Source organism: Scomber scombrus, chromosome 3 (genome assembly GCF_963691925.1).
Source record: "Scomber scombrus chromosome 3, fScoSco1.1, whole genome shotgun sequence".
Taxonomy (NCBI): domain Eukaryota; kingdom Metazoa; phylum Chordata; class Actinopteri; order Scombriformes; family Scombridae; genus Scomber; species Scomber scombrus.
The window spans coordinates 15,766,724-15,781,992 of NC_084972.1; the positions used below are offsets into that span (position 1 = coordinate 15,766,724).

The 15,269-nt window shown below is 39.3% G+C and overlaps 1 protein-coding gene across 1 annotated transcript in view; it reads left to right on the plus strand.

The window, feature by feature from the left end:
* Nucleotides 1–15,269, plus strand: part of slc4a8 (solute carrier family 4 member 8) — a 40,501-nt gene that overhangs the window by 20,823 nt on the left and 4,409 nt on the right. Inside the window, exons 7-24 of the mRNA XM_062443115.1 lie at nt 474–556; nt 1,169–1,326; nt 1,421–1,508; nt 1,605–1,751; nt 1,897–1,997; nt 3,218–3,392; nt 3,697–3,830; nt 3,997–4,242; nt 4,444–4,549; nt 4,912–5,073; nt 5,159–5,272; nt 5,369–5,530; nt 5,659–5,910; nt 6,054–6,122; nt 6,634–6,807; nt 6,913–7,044; nt 7,364–7,467; nt 7,696–7,801. Coding sequence (XP_062299099.1) covers nt 474–556; nt 1,169–1,326; nt 1,421–1,508; nt 1,605–1,751; nt 1,897–1,997; nt 3,218–3,392; nt 3,697–3,830; nt 3,997–4,242; nt 4,444–4,549; nt 4,912–5,073; nt 5,159–5,272; nt 5,369–5,530; nt 5,659–5,910; nt 6,054–6,122; nt 6,634–6,807; nt 6,913–7,044; nt 7,364–7,467; nt 7,696–7,801 — 2,513 coding nt within the window. The remainder of the gene's footprint in view (nt 1–473; nt 557–1,168; nt 1,327–1,420; nt 1,509–1,604; nt 1,752–1,896; nt 1,998–3,217; nt 3,393–3,696; nt 3,831–3,996; nt 4,243–4,443; nt 4,550–4,911; nt 5,074–5,158; nt 5,273–5,368; nt 5,531–5,658; nt 5,911–6,053; nt 6,123–6,633; nt 6,808–6,912; nt 7,045–7,363; nt 7,468–7,695; nt 7,802–15,269) is intronic.

Here is a 15,269-nt window from a genome sequence, read left to right on the forward strand (position 1 = left end):
GGGTTTCATACAGTACTGTGTACCATGTTGCACAATAGACTCAAATCATCAGATCAGATTTTGTCAATGCCATCAAAACATTTATTTCAGATGATTTCTTGGAATAACATTTTTGTACATTTGCTGATAGGATCAAGCAGAAGAAACCTTGGCTACAGTAGTATAATCCTTAATAAAAGGAATAAAAAAGGAGGCATGAAACCAAAAGTAACCAGACTATGTAAGAGATAGCATAGAGAAAAGTGGCATCTTTAAACAGTGACACTAAATGCTTTGGCCTAATCTATTTGAATATTCATAAGCAAATGGGCGATCTGTTGGCAGCTAAACATTACTGCCTTCATAGACTTCGTAGATTTTTAAAAATGTTGTACTTGGCAGGGTACTAAAATACAGAATGTACTGACTGATTCTCATTTTCTGTCTTTTTCTTGATCTTGTACACATACACCCTCACTTCTTTTGTCCGGCAGGGTCAGCCACATTGCCCCAGCCTCCTCCAGTGCTAGAACCAGCTAAGAACGGACAAGACAGCGCCCAAGTGGATCTCAGCAAGGTATGAGGTTTTTCCTCATAAATATGTGCCATCCTCCTGTGCCCACTGTTTATGCTTTGGGATGGATGCGGTAGAATAGAATATACGTAAAAGAATATGAAGAATAAGTGGGAAAACATTTCATGATAAACATTAAACATTAACAACTTATCAATCAGGGTAGCACATCAGCAATTTAAGATCTGTTTGGTGGTACAGGCCTGTGGCTGTAGGGTTCTGCAATCAGTAATCATGATTAGTATGCTGTCAACATAATAATCAAATAGGTCACATTTGTAAACTAACAGAAGAACCATATTACAAAGTGCATCCCACAGCAGCAGCTGTTCAAGACTGTAATGCCTGGCCTCATAGGAAATGGTTAAAAGCTTCCATTTAGTCATTAACTTTCACGACAGAAATTGGATTAAACATTTCCAACTTGATGTCATCTCCATATAAAGGATAGCTAGGTCATCTAGTATTAGGCTGTACCTGTTGTGGTTTTGCACAGTGCCTTGACAACATTTTAGGATACAGGAGGTACATCTGTTGAAACACAATCTCAACTATAGATACTGAGTTATTTTTTTGTATTAGTAATTGATGCTGACCTCTGCTTCGTCTCACCAGGTGGACATGCACTTCATGAAGAAGATCCCAGAGGGTGCAGAGGCCTCCAATGTGCTGGTGGGAGAGCTGGACTTCCTGGAGAGGCCCATTGTGGCCTTTGTCCGCCTTTCTCCTGCTGTGCTGCTCAGTGGACTCACTGAAGTCCCCATACCTACCCGGTACACAGCTTTCTGTAGATACACAAACAATGCCTTGGTTATAATATATACAAATAATCATATCTACTGTTAACCATTGGCTGACAATTATCAGGTTCCTCTTCATCCTCCTGGGCCCAGATGGAAAGGCTCAGCAATACCATGAAATTGGACGCTCCATGGCAACCATCATGACTGATGAGGTAAAAGCTCAATTAAAATGTAGCTTCAGAAACATTCACAGAACAACTGTCTTACCATGTTAAGTTTCTTCTGTCCTTCACCTCTCTCTCTACCAGATATTCCATGATGTAGCGTACAAGGCAAAAGACAGAGGTGACCTGCTGGCTGGGATAGATGAGTTCCTGGACCAGGTGACCGTCCTGCCACCAGGGGAATGGGACCCCTCCATACGCATTGAGCCTCCTAAGAATGTCCCCTCTCAGGTACACAGCCTTGATTAGCCTTTGTTTTTCAGGTCTGTTATAACTTTGATTTGGTGTAAAAGAAAATAAGAGTGACTGTCTGACTGTACTGTATATAGCTGTAATTGATTGTGGCTGTTCCTGGACTGTCTCTGGATTACTGTAGGAGAAGAGGAAGATGCCTGGAGTCCCTAATGGCGCAGCCTGCCAGGTGGAGGAAGAGCTGCATGCTGAGCACCATGGGCCAGAGCTGCAAAGAACTGGAAGGTAAACTGGTATTTGAAAGCTTGTTTATCAATACACAGGCTTGATTATAGGCTTTAATTTTGCATAATCCACATACAGTTTGCAGAATCAATATACAGTGGCAGCCAAATTCAGAATGAATGATGAATATCAGGTTACTGTCATAAAGTCTGTGGACAAACATGGACACTGCTCCTGTTAGGTTTCTGAAAAGATGTGTTGAAGCCTGGGGTTGAGTTTAGCATTCACCACCATGTCGTCAGTTACTGGGGCCACAAAGTCTACATTTTAATCCGTGAGAAGCTGCACAAGCAAGTGACAACCACCACTGCTAGGGTGTGACAGCCTGGCGGCACACCAATACACTTCTAAAAGAATAAGTCAACACCCCTGATAATCTTGTTTTTGTTGACCTCCGGTGGTTGAAGGTGTGCTCCAGGACCCAGTGACATCACTGTTGGGTATAGTTACAGGTTTGTTAAAAGGGAATTGTATCAGTAACAGGTTTGACAGGAGAGTAAGTGAGATGTTAGTCGAGCATAGTCTGCACATGCCCACAAATTGCTTTAGAAGAGCTTTAATCAGGGAAATAAGTATGGTCCTCCCACCCGTGTGGGAGGACCATAGCTTCTGCTTAGTGGAACTAAGAAAAAGAACTGCTTAGTGGAACTAAGAAAATTCTTAGTTATTTTGTATTTCATACAGCTAACATGAAATTATGCCTTTTTGCTGGCAGCTAGACATCTCTTAAAATGTTGGAATTACCTCTTTATTAAAAAGGATTAGTTGTTTGCCCTCTAACATAAATAAATTGACTTTGTATAAAAAAAGCTTATTTGCTTTCTAACTGAGAGTTAAATGTGAAGATTGCTATCACTTGTCTGTGTGATGAAGCTAAAGACAGAGGAGGTGATTAACTTAATTTAGTACAAGATCAGGAAGCAAACAGCTGGCCAAGCTGTCACCAAAGTTAAAACATAGGCCTATTAGTGCCTCTAAAGTTCCCTAATTAAGGAGTTGTACCTTGTTTGTTTAATCAGTACACAAACTAAAAATATTTTTTGTTTACTGTGGAGTCACTATTGGCAAGAGAGTGAAGATTATGTTGAACTCTTCCTTTAAATATGGGAATTAAAATGAGCATGTAATAACAATAATGTGTCAATTTGAAATTTCCCTCTCTTCATCACTTACTTCCTAAACTTTTGCACCTTTCTTCTTTCTGTACGTGTTGCGGTCAGGTTGTTTGGTGGTCTGATACTGGACATTAAAAGAAAGGTTCCATTCTATGTGAGTGACTTTAAGGATGGTCTGAGTCTCCAGTGTGTGGCCTCCTTCCTCTTCCTCTACTGTGCCTGCATGTCTCCTGTCATTACCTTTGGAGGACTGCTGGGAGAGGCGACAGAAGGACGCATTGTAAGAGCACAAACACACTCAGAAAAAAAAATTGCAAAGAACCAAATATAGTCCTAAATTTTATGTATTGTGGTGTCTAGAACCAGCTATCCAAAACCCAAAGATATTTAATTGACTGTGATATAATGTTGAAGAAAAACAGCAAATAATTGCAGTTAAGAAGCTGGAACCAGAGAATATCTGCCACCACTGCTTGGACAAATGACTGAAATGATTAATCAGTTATCAAAATAGATACTGATTATTTTTCTTTCTGATTAATTGATTAATGGACTCTGAACAAAACATGCTTTTTGTATTATAGAGTGCCATTGAGTCCTTACTCGGTGCGTCTATGACTGGAATTGCCTACTCTCTGTTTGCTGGCCAACCTCTAACCATCTTGGGAAGCACAGGTCCTGTGCTGGTTTTTGAGAAGATCCTCTTTAAATTCTGCAAGTATGTATTACAACAACTTCTGTGTGACAGTCTTATGATCACTGCTCTTAGATTTGTTCATGTGTGATTTTAATGTTTTTGCTCCTCTCCTCTCCTCTCCTCTCCTCTCCTCTCCTCTCCTCTCCTCTCCTCTCCTCTCCTCTCCTCTCCTCTCCTCTTTTCTCAGGGACTATGACCTGTCTTATCTGTCACTGAGGACTTGCATCGGCCTGTGGACAGCTTTCCTGTGCTTGTTGCTGGTTGCCACAGATGCTAGCTCTCTGGTGTGTTACATCACTCGGTTCACAGAGGAGGCCTTCGCTGCTCTCATCTGCCTCATCTTCATCTACGAGGCTCTGGAGAAGCTATTCCACTTGGGAGAAATCTATCCCTTCAACACACACAGTGATCTGGACAAACTCACACTGGCATAGTGAGGAACACTGTGTTCACTTAATGGCTTCCCTTTAGCTGCAGTATTACCTGCATGATCCCCTGGTAGATTTATTTCACATATACATTCTTCTTCACTTAAGATATTCATATCAGGCCTAATTTTACTAATTAAAGTATAAACCCATCATAGTTGCCATATACTGACTTGCTCTTTGCTCTGCTGTCTCTTCCTCTGTAGCTGTAAGTGTGCAGAGCCTGATCATCCCAGTAATAAAACCTTAGAGCTGTGGAGTGATAGAAACATCACAGCTGCTGCCGTACCCTGGGCCAACCTTACTGTCAAGGTAACGTAACTATGTGAACACACACATACACTCAGATGCCTAATGTCAGTGTAACTTTCACATGAAAGCACATGCTGCATTTGCTCCTGTGTGTTTACTTTTGTTAACATTCAACTAACCCATTCACCTTCCCTTGAGCAGCTAACCTCTCTTAAGGACCTTTGTAAACACTGACAAGGACGTTCAATCGATTAACCTTTCACTGCTGTTTGTTTAACTGAGCACACTGAAGGGTTGTCTTGTTTCTCCCATGTTGTTTTTCTTTCAGTTATGTAGATTCCTTGTGTCATTATTCTGTTATTTCTCTTGAGGCATCATCTGACACAAATTTGTTCTAATGTAACCTCTCTGAATCTGTACAGGAGTGTATCAATCTGCAAGGACACTTTGTTGGGACGGCATGTGGCCACCATGGCCCCTACACCCCAGATGTTCTCTTCTGGTCTACCATCTTGTTTTTCTCAACCTTTTTCATGTCTGCATTCCTCAAACAATTCAAAACTAGTCGTTACTTCCCCACCAAGGTATTTCACAAATATGAAACCAGGCTAAAATAGCAATTATTAGACATTGGCAAACTTTTTATTAACTGTTATCTCCTGTGCTCAGGTGCGGTCCATGATCAGTGACTTTGCAGTGTTCCTGACCATCGTCTTCATGGTTTTGCTTGACTATGTCATTGGGGTGCCCTCCCAGAAGTTACAGGTGCCCAGCAAATTCCAGGTAGAGAGGAAATACGCCACTTGTTGACGTTTATATAAGACTTCATAAGACTCAGTTTACATCAAAGAGCCAAACCTCTTGAATGTGTTCCAACAGCCCACCAGAGATGACCGAGGGTGGTTGATCAATCCAATAGGACGCAACCCATGGTGGACAGTCCTGGCAGCCTCTATTCCTGCTCTTCTCTGCACCATCCTCATATTCATGGACCAACAAATAACTGCTGTCATCATCAACCGAAAAGAGCACAAACTGCTAGTAAGAAAAAAATATTTAAAGTTTAGATAACATCTTTTATTTTTAGATTTGAATAATCTGTAAACTTTCAGCTCTGCACTGCAGATCAGTTAAGCATGAGCGTATCTGTACTTCTGTTTGTTTTGCAGAAGGGTTGTGGGTACCATCTGGACCTGCTCATGGTTGGGGTGATGCTGGCGGTGTGCTCCATCATGGGCTTGCCCTGGTTCGTAGCTGCCACAGTCCTGTCCATCTCTCACGTGAACAGCCTGAAGCTAGAGTCAGAGAGCTCGGCTCCAGGAGAGCAGCCTCGTTTCCTGGGCATACGAGAGCAGAGGCTCACTGGCTTGGTCATCTTTCTGCTCATGGGCTGCTCTGTATTCATGACTGGAGCCCTGCAGGTCAGTCAGAGAAACTATGCAATGCTGCCCCCCTCTGGCTGGGACAAGACAATCAGACAATGGAATGAAAGATAGAAACTGTGATTACTTTAAGTCACAAGAGATTTTGTATACTGACGCTCATTGTATCTTTTTCCCCCCAGTTCATTCCTATGCCGGTGTTGTATGGTGTTTTCCTTTACATGGGAGCCTCTTCATTAAAAGGCATCCAGGTACTTTACAATGTGACATATACAGTACATCAATTGGACACAGGAAGACAGTTTAAAGCCACAGTGTGTAGAATTTGCAACTTTGGATTGTCAAATATTTCTACAATCAAAAATGTATGACATCAGAATAATGTGTCACCTGTGTCCAACTGTATAATGCTGCACTGTTTTCAACCGACCAACTCATTACTCCAGCTGAGAGTATTTCAAATACAAAGTGTTTAGTGTTGCTTGTCCTTTGCATGCCAGCTTCTTACTAGTTTGGCTGTCTCTTTTAAGGGCTCTCTGAATCTAATTAATTTTGCTACAATTCAACGAGAGTTGCCAGTTAATTAGCAAAAATATATAACTAAATTTGTCATTCATAATCACTTCCATTCTCTTGCCATATTCTCCATTTGTCTCTCTGCTCTGCATTATCATTAATTAATTTCTCTGATTTCCCTCTGTCTCTTGCTGTCTCTGTCTCTATCACTTGCTACCATGCATATATCTTCATCACACGTCTCAGTTTTTTGACCGTCTTAAGTTGTTTGGGATGCCAGCGAAGCATCAGCCAGACTTCATCTACCTGCGCCACGTCCCCTTGAGGAAGGTGCATCTGTTTACTATCACCCAGCTCACCTGTCTGGTGCTACTTTGGGTCATCAAGACCTCACCTGCTGCTATCGTCTTTCCTATGATGGTGAGTTGACCTCCTCCGCCACCAACAACTCCCTCTTTCTCTAGTAGTCTTTTCATACCGTTCCACTGAAATAACGCATTTTTCCTTTTTCTACTGTGACTGCAGGTGCTGGCTCTGGTATTCATCCGCAAACTTCTGGACTTCTGCTTCTCTAAACGAGAGCTAAGCTACCTGGATGATTTAATGCCTGAATGGAAGAAAAAAAATCTTGATGATGCTTCTAAAAAGATGGAGGAGGTAGTTTAAATTCAATCTTCACATGCACAGATGATAATAATTAAACCTGCGAGTATCAACTGTTGTTTATGTTGGGAAATCACTTCTCAAGACCCACCTTTTCAAATCCGCTTTTAATGTTTGATTGTTTTGATGTTTTCTTTTTATTTGTTTTTGTCTCTTCTTCTCTGCATTGCTTTTATTGATTATGTTTTCATTTATTCTGTATGGTTTAATTGTTTTAATTGTCTGATTCTGTAAAGTTTCTTTGAGTATTGTTAAAAGCACTCTATAAATAAAATGTATTATCATTATTGTTATTATTATTATTATCTTATAGGAATCACAGGTTATGCTCGGTGCAAAGAACGAAGATACAACAACAGTTCAGATTCCCATGGAGAGCAGCAAGCCTGTTCAGGCCCCAAAAACACATGATCCCAAGTGAGTACACACAGATGTACCACACACTCAAATGGACAGCGTGGGTATGAGATCATTGATTAGAGTGGTACAAATATGAGAGAAATGCTAACTTGTCTTGTTTAGTATGTGGTGGTCTGTTGTGAGGTGCACCCTGTGGATACTAATACTTCTCCCAAACCTCCAATTCATCACCCTCCCCCCTCCTACCTGCTTTTTGACCCTCCTTTTCCTCTCCCTGCTCCTCAGGTGTGACCCCTCTGATATTAATATTTCTGATGAAATGTCTAAAACCACCATGTGGAAATCCCTCAACTCCAATCAGAAGGACTCTCGTCCTGTGGCTGCTAAGAAGGCAAGGCCACACCCTCTCTGTCTCCTCACCCTTTGTTATCTGGAAATTATCCCATTACACATTGTGACTTTAATGCTTTCCAATTGTTGTTCCAAGAGCTCATCACTAACTCGTAATTGTAAATTTGGGGGCAGCCAAGCTTTGCTCTCCTCTGTCTTAACTCTTGGCTTGTATGTTTTACTCTGCAGGATTGAAGGGATCACATTCATAGACGAGTAAAGGAAATTCCACAGTCCTGGCAGACCTGACTGTGTTGCTTGACTTGAAGTTCTGGACCACAGGATGGCGGGATTTGGCTGCTTTGACCGTCAGCCATTTCAGTGCTTAGAGAAACAAGTCTCAGTGATTTCTACCAGCTACCTGTAACACATAATACTACAGTACACTCATACACACACAGACAGACATACACATACACTTCCTTCTATCTTTGTGAGGGCTATAAATGTATGCTGTATTTAAAATTGTATTTCCTTGAACTGAATCAAAATATATCGTAACCTAATCCAAACCTCAGTCACCTTAACCATTATTAATTCTTGGATTTTTTAAATTCAGCGACTAAACCAGGCAGGGTGGGAAATATATCTCAATTTTCAATGTGAAGTTGAAGAATGGTACAAAGGATGAAACTTACAGGCATCATTTTCTCATTTAATTGCCTTCACCTGTGATAATTGGACACTATCAAACTGCTCAGTTGTAATTAATTCTCAGAGAACAGCGAGACAGGCTCTAAAAATGCAATCAAATCCACCCCGAAGCTGCTCCATCGATGGGGGCAGTAAATAATGAAACAACTCCGAGAACACTGTGACAGTAGCTGGTAGCCATGGTGATTTCACTGAGATACGGGGACATTTTCTTTTTCTCTTCTCGAAGCTATAAATTAGTATATAACCCATTTGAATGTAACATCTTAAACAGCCTGAGAGTCCAGTCAGTTTGACAGCAGTGTTATTAGACCTGCCCTGAAAATGACACCTGATGACAACATCAGTTAATGTCTTGATGCTTTTGTTTTCCAGCACAAGGAGACAGTCTATAAATATTTACCTGCCATATCTACTAGCCATAACCCGAACCCATAGATGTAAACCATGCATGCACTCAGTTGTCAATTTATTAGGTACATCTAATATATGCAGTAAATCTTACCTTCAAAATTCCGTCTTCTGTTGAAACAGTTTAAGAGAGTTGTTGATTCAACTTTATGGTCTTTTTGGAGACTGTTGATTGTGGTGCTGTTGAATTGCATTGCATTATAGAGGTTTTAAAAAAAATTATCCACCCTGTTTTTATCAATGACTAAAGACTGGTATGATTTAGGTGAATGTAAGAAATTGACAACAGTGTAATGTGTGTAAAGTAAGAACTGATAGTTTTGAAGACAAGTGTTCCTCACAAAGACAGAAGAGCAATCACACACTTTCAATAACAATCACTGTTTCATCACAAACAACACCTAACTTTCACCCTTTATCATTCACTTAGCCGGGCCATACGATGGAGTGTAAATGCTCCTTTAAAAACAAACCGGGTTCTTTTTATTAATATAAGTAGGTTAATCATTCCTTAAATCGAGTAGAGTCTCTTTATTTGATGTGCCAAGAGTGTGTTCTTTTTCTAATATTGATGATATGGTAAATTATTATAGATTTAAAAAAAGAAAATACATTGCAGGTTCAGTAATGCATACTTCAATCTTTTGAGGCATAAAACTTCTGTGTCAGTTTTGTGTGAAAATGTAAACTGAAAACTGTAAATGTCAGAAGACCCACTTCACTCGAAGCAGTGGCATCCTAAACATGTTTGGTTTTAATCTTTTCCCTTTGTGGACAATTGTCTTTTAACTACTGATTGTGTAGGGTGGAGTGTAGGGTGGTCTGTTGTTCTAAGAATGTCTGTGATGTACTAGTATAGTGTCTTATTTCTTTACCTCAGACAAGTTCATGAATGCTCCTGCAAGGCACTTTGAATGACGTCAGGTCAGCGGACACCAGAGCAGAAAACCTGTGTGAGAGAGAGAGAGAGAGAGAGAGAGAGAGAGAGAGAGAGAGAGAGAGAGAGAGAGAGAGAGAGAGAGATGGTCTGTTTGTGTGTGTGTGTGTGTGTGTGTGTGTGTGTGTGTGTGTGTGTGTGTGTGTGTGTGTGTGTGTGTGTGTGTGTGTGTGTGTGTGTGTGTGTGTGTGTGTGTGTGTGTGTGTGTGTGTGTGTAACCCTTTGAGTATCAGGACAATAATAATTATTTTGGTATTTTTTGGGGAGCTACAGGATTTTCATTTGAGCAATAATTTAATAACCAAATCAAACCCAAATTGACTTTAAAAGAAAGGTTCACAATTCTTCAAGCCTGTCCTTAAACAACAGTCAGGTGCCCAAATGAAAACTGACATGTTTTTTTGCTATAATCATTCCTCCTATTCATACTTGCCATTAAGAGATCGATTCATGATGCACTTTAAATGTAAGTGATGGGGGACAAAATCCACACCCCTCCTTCTGTGCAAAAATGTATTTAAAGGTTATTTGAAGCTAATGTGAAGCTTCAAATATCCTGAGCATTGTTTTAAGACAGACTTAAAATACTGAATGTATCCAAATAAGGATCTTTAAAATGAATCTCACCACAACTCTTATTTATCAGGGTTCTTTTGTGCTGGTTCAACCTTGTTTATCCATCACTGTGTCGAGTAGAGGCTGTTCAGGAAAATACAACATTTGAAGCCAAAAAGAATTTCATTGCATTACATTCTGCCAGAAAGGAAATTTTCACAATTACACAACATTTAAAGACATTTTGACAGTCACATTATCATTCATTATGCTGATTTTAAACACGTCATCTTGGATAAACAAGGTTCTACTGTGATGCATGCCCCCTCATTTTCTATCAGTCACATCCAGCGAGTGTCTTTAGACTCTCCTTTTTGGGTTTCACACACCAGTGTCATCTCAAAGCTAGGAGAGATGAAGCAATCAGAGAGATTAAGGTTTGAAAGAATGGTCTTCAGTAATACTTTATTTGTAGTTGCACTTTCTGTAGATAAAGTCTTTATGATATATTTTATTTTTAATGAGAACTACTACGCAAAAAATGATTTTACAATAATTTATTTTTAGATATAAAATTCCAACCTGTTCCCTTTACTTTCTGTGTATATATACTGTAATAATCCAGAGGATCTAAGAGAGAGGCTGAAGAATGCAGCATATGAATATAACTTTGATGAATGAACTCAATAAAGTACTGTCAGGTTATTACATGGAGAGCAAAGAGCTCCGATGGGAGACATAAGGAGTTTGTCCACTGAGCTGTAATTGTCACATCCTTTTAGAGGACACAGAGTCTTGAAACTGGTCATAAAATGATTAATTTATCAATATTTAGTGGAAGAATAAGGGATAAGGACAAGACTCAGTATTTTAGTATCAAATGTCCAATTAAAAATCAATTAATCAATAAAATATTCTATCAATAAATGGCACTATTTAAAATATTTCCCCTGTTAGTTAACTGTTAATTGATGTTAAGTACATGCCTGGACTTTTACTGCCCAATTTAATATCAGTTAAACAATTGCTCTAAAACTATTTGTGAGGCTGTTTTCCCATCATTTGTATTTAAGTGATTTTAAAGCAAAGTGTAGAAGTCCAGTAATCTTTCACTGTACCATCACACTCAGTAATACCTCCTCCGACATGTATGAAAGTTTTGTACAGTGTGTTTGCTGTCATGTACTTCTGCTAGGATTCTGTCAGACTTCTGAATGTGAATTTTCTTTGTGTGTCTGAGGTCTCATAACTAAACTAATGAATGGCATGACTTAATATTATTCATTATATAAATATATATTCAAAATCACCTGAGTGAATGCAAACAGATGCAAAGATTGAATAATGCTGTGTCAATTGAGACACATTAATGTATATGTGAATGTGTGGCGACATACAGTAGAATGACGTCGTACTGTAGGACGACTGCATATACATGTGACCTGCAGAGGTCATATATTTCAATGAATATGAGTGTAAATATAATTGATGTACATGTGCCTGTCATATAATGCATAACCATGTCCTGTTGTGCTGTCATTTTTTTAAACATTACATCCAACTAAAAACAGACCATTTAAATGTCAGTCCCATTTTGGACAACCGTACTGTTTCTTTTTCATATAAAAATACAGCAGAATACCCTTGTTAATTCATTTGTATGTGTAGATAAAAGTGAGAACTGTGCATTGTGTGAGGCCATGTCCTTCTAATGGATATAAGACAAAACTTGTATCTGTTTCAAGGATAAGGTCAGGGTGACAAGAGAGGAAAAGGAACAGAGAGAGAGCGAGAAATGTGGGACAGAGAGAGGCTTTCAGGGAGAAGAGCATCTGTACTGTAGTAACCTTAATCCTACAGTCTTGGAGCCATAGAAAGAGCGCTGCCTTGTCTCTTCAACCACAGAATGATTAGTCTTACGCAAATGAATTCTCATGTTTTATATGTATATGTAATTTAATTTTTGATTATGGAAATAAACAATTACAGTTGCAATGAAAAGAGTATGGTTTGAGTAATTGCATTGTGACTTTTGTTTAAATAAGTGAACTAGAAAGAAAGAAGTGATACTCTCCACTGACATGTGTGTTTTAGCTTTAAAGGATAGATTCACAGTTTCAATGTCAGTTTCTAATCAGATCACCAAATGAACGTAGAAACAGATTTTGCTAGCTGTAATCATTCATCCTCTTCATACTGACCATTGGAAGATTCCCTAAATGTGCTTATAAGTGATGGGGGACAAAATCCACAATCCTCATTTTGAGCTGAAATGTATTTAAAAGTTTATCTGAAATAAATTAGGTTTCAGCTTTCTGAGTTAGTCAAATAAAGTGGATATCTTCAAGAGTTAGTCTTTCATTAAAAAAAATCCCTCTTTGTGTAACGACAGTGTTTTCCTCTTATGCTTATGTAGGATTGTGACAAAAAGGGGAAATTTGACCCTAAAGAGACAGTAACTTTGAAATATATTGAATTTATTTTACTAATTTTGATGGCTGACTCCTCATATCAGCTTCAAATAAACGTTTTAATTTATTTTTTTTCATGGAAGTAGGGCTGCAGATTTTGTTCCCATCACTCACTTTGAAATTGCATTGTAGTCAGTATAAACAGTAGGAATGATTGCAGCAAGAAAAATATGTGTCTGTGTTCATATCAGCACCTGACTATTGGTTTAGGTCAGATTTGTGCCTAACCATTATTGAATATTGATGTAGTCATTATTTCGTCCCACTAGGAGGCAGCAAAGTCAAAAACCTTCTGCATGCAAGGACTTTGCCAATTTCATGTTTATTCATATTTGAGACATCATCTTAAGAAAGATAAACACACATCCCAGCCCCTGGGTTTGGAAAGTACTCACATGAGGTGTCTAAAACCTCTTTTTTTCTCTTTCACCTTCCTCCCACCTATTGGAGCTGTTTCTATTTTCATGAGACTGTCCCCTCCTCCTTGTGCCGCGCCCCTCCCCCAGTTTTTATCCTGAGGTGAGAACACTGTGTGCACATCTGGAGGTGATCCCAACTGCAAGGAGTAGCCTGTGGGAAGGGCTACGAGGTTAAAGATGCACTGCACTCTGTATGTATTTATCTAAGTGTGCATGTGTACCCTGAGGGTGTCATATGAGCCTGACTCCCAAATGCTCCTGATTACAAACAGCTGGCGGGCTGCGGCCTCAACCAATCAGATGAGCTGTTGCCTATGACGGCAAATTGAAGGAAGAGGCTGCAGTATATTGATGTATTCAAGCAGAGATCAGCAACATCAGACTGAGCCATTAAACTGTGTTGGATGCCCCACTTTGCTTTGATTGCTGCCCATTGGTTAAAAAAAACAAAAAACAAACAAACGAAAATAGTAATTTTTACACGTAATTTCAGCATGCTTGATTATAATCATTGTGGCCCATGACCTGCAAAGAGCCAATCACTTGAGGACAGACCCTGGCCCTAATGTCTCTGTTTCAAGACTTAAGCATTCAAAGAAATCCTTTGTGCTCATGTGAAGGTACTGTGTTTTTTGTGAAGGAGAGCTGAAGATCCAACTGGAGCTGGAATGCAGACTGGAATGTACTTTTCTGCACTGGGACTGCCACAAAATGCAAAATGAGCTGAGATTGTGTACATGAGCCTGTGCAGAGAGACTTTTTCACAGCAAAAAAATGTATGGCAGGAAAAGCACAGGTGACACTAATAAAAGGGGCAGCGTGTTAGCGAACTAGCTACTAAATGCTCCACTGTGTTCACCAGCAAGTTGATAACATTTGGTGCTACATGCAGCCAAAATCTGCACTGATTAGTGCGGTAAAAGTCAATTAAAATAGTAAATATGCAGGTCATACAACCAGTGTTAAAACACGGTATAAGGCTCTGAAGAGATGAGAGAAACTGTGGTTCAGTGATAATGCTCTGCGAGTTCATCATTACGAGTGACCACTATACAGTCATTTGATCCATTGTTATAAAAATCTGTTACGTTTCGGTATACCACTTAGCCCTGAAAGTGACACACCTGAATGAAATATGTTACATAATTAATAATTTGAACACTTGAATAGAAGAGAGACATTATTAATGTTATTAGTAACACCTGTGCTTTTGCAATAAATGATTTTTCCTCATGATGCTCCTTAGAGCGTAATCTGAAGGTAAGAACTTATCATTTCAGTCTAATATTATTATTTTGATATATTTAAAATTAATACATATTTTGTTTTGTATAAAATCATACATATCAAAAACTATTCTAACTGAGCTATTCTGATCAGAACAGCACATAATATGAAAGTAATTGCCTGATACCAGCTCAAAGACAAAGTTGTTGGTCATGTTTAAGATCCAATCAAAACAATCCTGTTCGTTTTTTCTTTTTCTTTTTTTCCTTTTTCCATTTCTCTTTGACTCGCTGAGCTGTTGTCCTCTTTTTTCACTGAACAGAGACGGCTCTCAGCTCGTCCCTCCCCTCCATCAATCTCTGTCATAAATCTGTCAGGCAGAGAGAAAGGGAACTGCTGAATACAGATTTGTCAGCAATTAATCTAACCTCTATTACCAGACTTGGATATTGTGTCCTCTATATCCGAGAACAATAAGCCACTCTAACATGGAGCACTGCGCTGCATGTGTGTGTGCTGTGCATTCATGTGTATGTTTGTTAGAAGCTTGTGTGTGTGTGTGTGTGTGTGTGTGTGTGTGTGTGTGTGTGTGTGTGTGTGTGTGTGTGTGTGTGTGTGTGTGTGTGTGTGTGTGTGTGTGTGTGTGTGTGTGTGTGTGTGTGTGTGTGTGTGTGTGTGCATGCATGCAGTAAGCTTCCTTGGGTGGTGTTTTGTGGATTATATATAAAAGAATGTGAATCTTTTACCTAGTTTTTTCTGTTCAGTAGGACAGCGGTCAACATTATTTTACAAAAT